This window comes from Aspergillus homomorphus, assembly GCF_003184865.1.
Source record: "Aspergillus homomorphus CBS 101889 unplaced genomic scaffold BO97scaffold_72, whole genome shotgun sequence".
NCBI lineage: Eukaryota > Fungi > Ascomycota > Eurotiomycetes > Eurotiales > Aspergillaceae > Aspergillus > Aspergillus homomorphus.
In genome coordinates, this window is record NW_020291958.1 from 5,569 (window position 1) to 15,923 (window position 10,355).

The window sequence follows — 10,355 nt, forward strand, 5'->3', positions numbered from 1 at the left end:
ATATCAGGTACTCTAATCCTATATTTATATATTCTACTTTTCTATATAATTACTAGTCCATGATTTCTACCAGATAAACCTATCTTAATATTTCTATAAATTATAAGCTAACTAAGCCCTTCTATATACCTTATCTACTAAACTCTACTCTAGTTATCTGATTTACAGTAACTAAATTTATATATATTTATACTTTTCTAAAAATATATTTATATTTTTCTAAAAACTATTATTTATCTACTTTTCCTAACTTCTATACTTATTTATTTCTGGTTCTACTATACTACTAATATTCTCTCTTTTTTTTTTTTATTTTTAGCTACTACTCTTCTCCTATTAAATATCTTAGTAAATCCAGGAATTATTCCTAGCTAATTATTCTTATTTATTTTTTTCTCCAAAAATCTTTATATTATTTTATTTATTCATAAGTAATATATCAGTAGAAGAAAAATATCAGGTATAACTATTAAATTATAAATACTAATATTAACTTAGCTTATTCTATATCAGAAATAGTATATCAGATTATCCAATTTTAAAAATATTTAAAAAAATAATTTTACAGCTAGATTAATAGTAATATCTTAGCCTATATTTATTATTTTACTAAATTTACTAATTCTTCTTTATTTATAAAGCAGTAGAAATATTCTCTAGACTAAAATATTACTTATTCTATATTATATAGAGATATTATTAATTTTATTAGATAAACTTAATATCTCCTCTTCTTTAACTAATATATCTATTAATATAAAAATATTTAGAAAGCCCCTGAAGATTTCCAAGAATTAGAACCACTATTTATAATTAATTAAATATAATTAAAATCTACCTTAACTATAGCTATATTCTTAATATTACTCTTATCTTTATATTCTAGAATATCTATAACTTCTATTTCTAATCCTATTAAAAAAGAAAAAGAACTTATTCTAGTAAATCCAGAAAATTCTAACTATCCGAGAACTTTTAAATAAATATATCCTAAAATTCCAGCTACTCTAAAAAGAATTAATTTTATAGATCTTAATAATACTACTACTTCTTACTATTCTATAAATCTTAGTATTCCCGGAACTTTTCTATTATTAGTTAAATTAAATACTTTATTACCTCTTTTTATAATCCTATTAGATATATTTTCTAATTTAAATAATCCTATACTCTAGTACAGTTATTAAAGAAACTTAAATACTAGTTTAAATTTCTTATATTCTAGAGTATATTTTATAAGAATTATTATTTCTTCTAACCCTATAATTAAATATATACTACAAGATAATATAACTAAGCCTCCTTATTCTTAAGATATTTATAGTCAGGATAATTCTTAATATTCTTAATATATATAATACCAGCCTTAGAATATACTATAGTATTAGAATATTTCTTAGAATTAAAAAAATCAATAATAAAATTAATTATAAAATATTCTACAGTAGATTCTTAAACAACTTACAATATTAAAAAACTATTCTATACAGAATACTTCTACCCTAAATTCTTTACTAGTTAATCCAGATAAAAACTTTAATTCTAGTAATTTTATACTTAATAATTTTATATTATTTACTAATTTATTTATATTACCTAGTCCTCCTGGAAATCTATCTCTTAATAATACTAGTAATATTTCTTAATTTTTTTATTCTAGAGATAATAGAAACCTAAATATTTAAGAATTTATTTATTATATAATATATATTAAAAAGATAAAGCCTGAAGAGATTAGATTTTTCTATTCTAATATAGCTAATAATAAAGTTATAAAGTAAATTAACTATATTATATATTATAAAAATATTAATATATTTATTAATTATATTAAAAATATTATTTAATACTATAAAAAAGCTGTAATTAAAATAAATTTATAAATTTATCTTTAGAAAACTATATTTATCTAGTATATAACTAGTCTTACCAAGATTAAGAAGTATTTAATAACCTATATTAATCTAATTAATAATTAGATTAAAGAACTCAAGAAGAGGTTTAAGCTAAATATCTTTAATATTATAAATAAATTAAATACTATATACTTTATCTTTATTAATATATAAGTTAATTAGTATATTAAATAATTTACCCAGGATATTATTTAATATATCTAAGTAGTATAAATAAATAATATATTTAACTAGATTATATATATCTAGAACTATATTAATCCTTATTTATATATTAATATATCCAGGCTATTAGAGTAGATAATAATTACTAAGTTTTTTAAATAACTTAATTAATATTAGTATAATTAGAAGAATTTAGTTTAAGTTTCCTATAAAAATAGTAAGAATTCTTATAAAAATTCTAATATTTATAAATCCTAAGTACCCTAAGAACATGAATCCCAGAATTATAATTATAATTATAATTATTATTATAATTAAAGTAGTTAAGATTACAGTATTAATAGATAATTCAGAAAATTAAATTAAGAAAATACCCTATTTCTAAACTAGTAATAATTTAGTAACTATTATATTCTTTTTTAATATAATTAATAACTTTATTAATTATATTAGTAAGCCTAAGTACTATACTAAAAATAGTAATAATAGAATTAATATCTTTTTTAACAGTATAATCAATACCTGTATTAGAATATAGAACTATCTACCAGCTCTTCTCTAAATTATAATAATTATTAGCCCTAGAATTAATCCTAGTAATTCTAATAGTAAAACCAGTAAGCTTAGTAAAATTAAGAATAATATAAATAATTATATAATTATTAGAATAACTAAAGAAATAATTATAACTAAGATTATAATAATTAATTTTAAAAAAATATATATATTATAGTTACTAATTTAACTATACTAGAATCTTAGAAATATCTCTCTGAATAATATTAATATAATATACCCCCTTAATTTAAGTATTTATTCTTATATAAGCCTATATATATACACCCTCTATATACCAATGCTTCTTATATTAAATTAATATTTAAATATATATAGTAACTAATAATTAGATTTATTAAAGAACTTCCGGATAATCCTGTTATACTATATAATAAACCTAAGAATACCTTTAATAATATCTATTAAAATAAGATATATACTATTAAAGTTAATCAGCCTAATATACTTCTTATTAAAAATATTAAGCTTCTAGAGATCTCTATAATTATAAATACTAATATTTTTTCTATTAATTATATTTAATATACCTCTACTTTTCTATCTTAAAATATTTTATATAAATATTTACCTTATAAGTTAAAATTATTAAAAATTATTCCTATTATCTTTTCTACTAATTCTATAATTAAATTAAATTAGTATAAGAAAAATATTATCTCTAGTATCTTTTTATATACTTAATATTCTGTAATAGTACAGGCTGGATTAAATATAATATAATTATATATTCTAGTATACCTAGATACTAACTACTTATTTATAATTATTAATACTATATTAGTAAAATTAATTAATATTCTAATTTTATTAATAAAAGCCTCTTTTAATATTACTAGAATCAGTTCCAGCTACTAAATTAAAGAGTTTATAGTTTTTAAACTATATTTTCCTTATATTAAAAATCAAATTAAAAATATATCTATTTCTATATTTACCTATATTATAGTTAAAGTATTTCTTATTAAAGATCTTTAACTAAATCTTCTTATTAGAATTAATATAATTAGCTGTAAAAATATTATTCTAAATACTAAAAATCAGATTATAGTTATTTATAGATATAATAATTTTATTATTCTAGTATAGACTATTATCAAGACTAACAGAATTAATATTTTTATATATATAGTTTAGTCTATAATTATTCCATCTTATTTAAAAGTTTATATATTAATTAAGATTTATAGAAACCTTTCTAATACTAATTTTATATTTAAGCTGTATAATAGTACTGGTATTTCTATATATACTTATTTTATTAATACTAACTTTTTATTTATTAAAGTAGTTAATAAATTAACAAAACTAGTGATTCTTAATCAGTAAACCTGAATTAGTACTCTTATAAATAATAATTATATAATAATATATTTAGTAAAAGATAATACTACTAAGTTAAGTTATTTATCCCTATATTTTAAAAAATCTTAAGTTAAAAATATATTTCTAAAAAATCTATATTCTAATATTATTAATACCAGTTATTAATTATATATTACTAAAGCTTTAATATTTACTACAGATATCAGTATTTCCAGAAGTAAAAAAAAACCTGTTTTTAGATTCTCTAAGTCTTTATCTTATTTTTTATAAAAAACTCCTTTATAAAAACTATCCTCTATTTTTTTATATCCAGTATAACCCTTACTCTGTATTACTAATATAAATAAAAACCTTATTATAAAACTTATAAATAATATTATTATTTATACTAAAGATAATACAACTACTTATATATTAAAAAAGATCTTTATATTATATAATATTTAGATAATATCTGATAATTTAAATATTAGTATTACTAATATTCCAGAGAATTATTAATTATATATACTATTTAAGAAAAACTAGGAAAATTAAATATCTAAATTAAAGATTTATTATATTCTATAACCTAATCAAGAAATTATTAATAAAATCTTTAATCCCCTGTATTAAGCTAGTAAAATATTATATATTACTAGTTATATATCCTCTATATATTTAGTTTTTATAATATAAAAAATTATTAATAGTAATTCTAAAAAAAGAGTTATTATTAACCTCTAGGAAATAAATTATAAAACTAAATCTAATTTATATCTAATTCCTACACAAGAGGATATCTTTTATATAATTAAAGAATATTAATATATTAGTATATTTAATCTTATATTATGCTTCTATTAGTAGCTGGTATAAAAAAATTATAAAAAATATTTTATAATTATTACCTATTAAAGCCAAGAAATTTTCTATATTATTATTATAGGATTTATTAATTCAGTTCTATTTATCTAAAAGTAAATAAATCTGATACTTAAGTAATTCTATATATTTACTTAAGCTTATATTAATAATATTATAGTTATATCCTATATATTTAAGAAATATAAGAACTACTTTACTACTGTTCTTAAATATCTTAAAAATATAAATTTAAAGCTTAAATTAACTAAAACATATATTAGTTTTTCTTTAATTATTTTACTCAGCTAGAGAATTAATTTTCTTAATTTAACTATTCCCGAGTCTAAGATAAAGATAATTAAAATCCTCTTATTTTTATTAAACCTTACTAAACTTAAGTATTTTCTTAATCTAACCAGATAGTTTTACTACTATATTAATTATTATACTTAAAAAATAAATCCCCTGTAAAAGTAAAAAACTTAATTATTAAGATTTTATACTAGTAGATACCAGGATTATACTATAAAAACTCCTATTACAAACCTGACCACTAAAAAACTATAAATATTTAAATAGTTAAAGAAAAACTTCTCTAATCTAAAATATCTTATATATTTCAAGCCTAATAAGTATTTTTATATAAATCTAGATATAAGCTATAAAGAAATAAGTATTATAACTTACTATTTTATTACTAAATATATTTATAAATTTTTTAAGCTGTCTATATATACTATAATCTATCTAATTATATTCTTATCTTATATTCTTATAAATACAAAGAATAATTACTAGTCTATTAAATTAAAAATCTCTTATCTTATCTAGATACTCTAAAAACTCTATTATTTTATATAAATAACTTATAAACCTATAGTTATATATACAGATTATATCTTAACTATAGGTATTTCTAAATAAATAATATTTAATACTATATTTATAAAATACTTAAATTTATAGTTAATTTAAGCTTCCTAATATATTTAATAATTCTAATTACTGGTTTTTTATTATTTTAGAGACTCTAATATAGTTACTAATATTTTATCTTAATTTTCCTAAATTAAAGAAGTTCTATATATTTAAAAACATAACCTTAAAAATATTCTAGTTAATATATTTTTAGTCTATTTAAATACTTCCGTATTTATAATCTATATAATTAAAATTAATAATAAATTTAAGAAGTATATTATTAATAGTTATTCTAAAAACTTAAGAATAAAAGAGATTATAATTATTCTTACTACTAATCCTAATATAAAACTCTTTTATATAAAATATAATAATAATTTATTTTATATAATTAAATATATTATCTATAATCCTTCTATTAAAGAAACTATAGTTAATTCTAAGAATAATAATTCTACTAACTTCTATTCTAGTAAAAAAAATATTACAGATAATACTTTTACTATTATTAAAAAGACTTAATTATATTTTCCTTATTCTATAATTCTTAATATTTTCAAAATTATATATAATAATAATCAGTATTAAGAATATAAAAAATATATTTAAGAATTTAATAATTTAGCTATTTACTAAGATTAAAAATAATTATATAAGTATATTATTTATTATCTAATATATTTATAGAATAAGATATATTATTATAAATTATATAAATTACTCCAGCTAATTATCCCTTTTACCCTTTTTTATATTATAATTATAGATTTTATTACCTTACTTCCTTCTTACAGACCTGATTTCTTTGATTTCTTACTAATAATTATTAATAAATTTACTAAATATATTAGTTTATACCCCAGGAAATCTATATAAAAAGCAAAATAATAGGATATTATATTAATCAAGTATATATAAATATATAACTAAGATATTCTATACTTCTTTATTTCTAATAAAAATACCTGTTTTATATCCAAGTTTTAGAAGAGTCTATTCTTAAAACTATAAATTAAATAGTTTTATAATATTACTACTTATCTATAAATAAATAATTAAAATAAATATATAATTTAAACAGTTAAAGTCATAATTTACTATAATATTATCTAAAAATATATATAACTTTTTATATTACTGTTAATTATATCTATAATTAATTTAATACCCTTAGCTACTATAAAAGAAACTCTATATAAATTAATATTCAGTATTTTCCTTTAACAGCTCTAATATTTAGTTAAGATAATATTTAGAAAAACTATTTCAGGTTATATTCTTAATATCCTGAATATCCTAAATATTCTTATTTTAGATACTCTAAGAAAAGTCCCTGATATTATTAAAAATAATTAATCAGATATTAACAGTATTAAGAAAGATTCTACTAATTCTGTTATTTTTATTATTAAATAATCTAATAAATAAATAACCTGTTCTGGAATATATTATTTATATATTAAGATTATCATCCCTTCAGCTGCTGGTAAAAAAAATTCTATTATTAAATTAAAGAAAAACTATAATTATCTCAGGAAAAATATTATAATTAATATTAATAATATTTAAAACTTTTTATTATATTTTAATACTAAGAAGATCCTTAAATTTATCTTTATCTATATAAAATATTCTTATAATAACTACTATTTATCTATATTATTTACTCCTGGTAACTATATTTATTTATATTTATACTATAATTATACTATACTAATTACTGCAACTATTAAAAGAAAATTTACTTAATAATATACTAGTCCTTTTCCTATTATTAAAATTATTAATTAATATATATATTAACTGTAATTACCTGAGTTGTAGTTAATATATCCTATTATTTTAGTAGTATAATTAGAATCTATTTATAATATTAATAACCCTAATTCTTATAATCAGACCCTTGTAAAATCTTTATAAGTCCAGGATAAAGTATTTTCTAATAATAATATATATTAAAAAATTAAAGTTATTCTAGTTAAGTATATTATATTCTAAAAATACTACTATACTCCCGTGGCCTAGTATCTAATTAGATAAAAAGAATATAATTCTAAAAATAATATATAAATATATATCTTAGATATTAATATTCTTAAATTACTTTACTAGTTTAAAAAGTACTAGTCCTTTTAATATTAGTATATTTAATATTTTAATTCTTTATTTTCTGGTTTATCTATATACTCTCTCTATCTTTCCTATCTTCCAGTATTTTTATATTTATTTTTTTATTTTATAGTCTAGTTTCCCAGTTAATTAATTACTATATTTATTATCAATATCTAAAAAAAGTATATATATAATTATTAATCCATATAGATATTAATCTTATAGAACCAGTATATATAGTATTTTTTAGCTTACCTAAGGATTCTACTATTTCTTCCCTTAGCTATCTTCTATACTACTAAACAGATAGAACTCTCGCTTACCTGTCCTAGGACATATCCTTGGTTCTATTATCAAACCATTAATTCATCATCATATTTCATCATCTTTCCAGCCACACGTAACATTTATATATTTTTTTTAAATAATTTTAATAAATATTCTTTAATCTATATTTAATTAGAAGAACTTAATCTTTAATAAAAAATAAAATAAAAAAATTATTTATTTATTTAAATTATATATATTTAATAATTTAGAATAATAAATAATAAATAATTATAAAATATAAGATTTAATCTTAAAAAATCTTATTTATTATAAATAATAAAGATTTAAAGATAAAAAATAATTAATAAAAATTTATTTTGAAAGAATAAATAAATATCTATAATAATTCTTTATTTAGTATTTAATTAATTATTTATTTAAATATAATTAAAAATATTTTTTTTATAATTTTTATAAAAATAATAATTTATAAAATTAGTTTCTAAGTTTTTAATTTTTAGATATTATAAAATATAAAAATATATAAAATAATAGATATAAAAAATTTTATTTAAAAAATAATATATTCTTTTTAAAATTTTTCTATAATATTAATAATTTCTTCTAATTAAAGTAAAATAATAATTTTTAAATTTATAAATAAGTTTTAAAAAATTATCTTTTATTATTAATTATAAAAAATAAATTTTTTTTTATAAAATTAGATATAGAATAATTTTCTAATTTTTTATAATATATATAATCTTAAGATTTAAAAAAAATAAAAATTTAATTTAAATAACTTATCTTAATTTAAAATTTATTATTATTTATAAAAATTTAAAAAATAAAAAAAAAGTAATAATAATATTTTTTAAAAATAAATTAAATAATTATAATTAATTTATAATATTAAAAAAATTTTATAAATAATAAATTAATAAAAAAAAATAAAAAAATTTTATAAAGATAATATTATTTAATTTAAAAATATATTTATATATAAATATAACTTATTATATTTTTTTTAGTTTAATTTATTTACTATATTTATTATTATTAATAGATATAATAAATAAAAAATTATATTTAAAATTTAAAATTATTAAATATTTTTTTTAAATAATTTAAATACTTAATTATTTAGAGTTATATTTAAAATTAAAACTTAAATAATCTTTTTTTATTATAAATTTAAAATCTAAATATATTATTTTATTAATATATAAATTATATCTTAATAAATATTTTATTATTTATATTTTAATTTTTAAAAATCTTATAATTTTAATATATCTAATTTTTTCTAAAAATCTAAATATAAATATTAAATAAAAATAATAAATTTAAATAAAAAAAATATTTATATAAAAAAAATTTAAAAAAGACTTTTATAAAATCTATTATTAAAAATATAATATAATATCTAATATTTAGATTAAATAATTATAAATAATATAATTATTAAGATAAATTAATTATATAATATAATATAAATAATTTTTAATCTAATATATAAATAATTAAGACTTTTTTTAATAAAAAATAAGAAAATATTAAGTTTATTAAATTTATTTAAAAAAATTTAATAATAATTTAAAATATTATACTAGTTCTTAATTATTATTTTAATAATAAAAATATAATATTTCTTATATAATTTATTAGATTTTTAGTAGATAATTTAAATTAAATTATAATTATATATTTTTTTTATATTTTTTACTATAAAAATAATAATATTTTAAAAAATTAAATTATATTAATATTACTAGAATTTTCCTATCTTTTCTTATAAATAAAAAGAAAAAAAAATATTATTATATTTTTTAATTATTTTTTTATTCTAGAAAGCTTATCTTTATATATTTTTAGATAATAATTAAAATAATTAGATTAATTTTTATTTAATTTAGATATATCTTAACTATATTAGAGCTAAAAGAATATAATAAATAGATTTTAATATTAAGAATAATTAAGATAATTAATTATCTTATTTTTAGTTATATTATAATCAGGTATAAAAATTTCTTTAATCTGATTATTAACCTATAGTTAGGTATAAAAGTTTCTATTAACCTAACCTGACCTGGCTGTTAGCCACTCTATATATAAGCCAGCAGTGCAGAGCTGTATTTAGTATTAAATCTAGATATTTTGAACTTATATAATTCAACAACAAGAATACTTAAAAATTTTAAATAAATATATTATAGAAAT

The 10,355-nt window shown here is 15.1% G+C and overlaps 1 protein-coding gene across 1 annotated transcript in view; it reads right to left on the reverse strand.

Annotated features, from left to right (window-relative positions):
- Window positions 1–2,278: 2,278 nt before the first annotated feature.
- Window positions 2,279–10,355, reverse strand: part of BO97DRAFT_447052 (nucleobase cation symporter-1 family protein) — a gene marked incomplete at both ends in the record, with an annotated part of 11,044 nt that continues 2,967 nt past the window's right edge. The window contains one exon of the mRNA XM_025698725.1: window positions 2,279–2,287. Coding sequence (XP_025546318.1) covers window positions 2,279–2,287 — 9 coding nt within the window. The remainder of the gene's footprint in view (window positions 2,288–10,355) is intronic.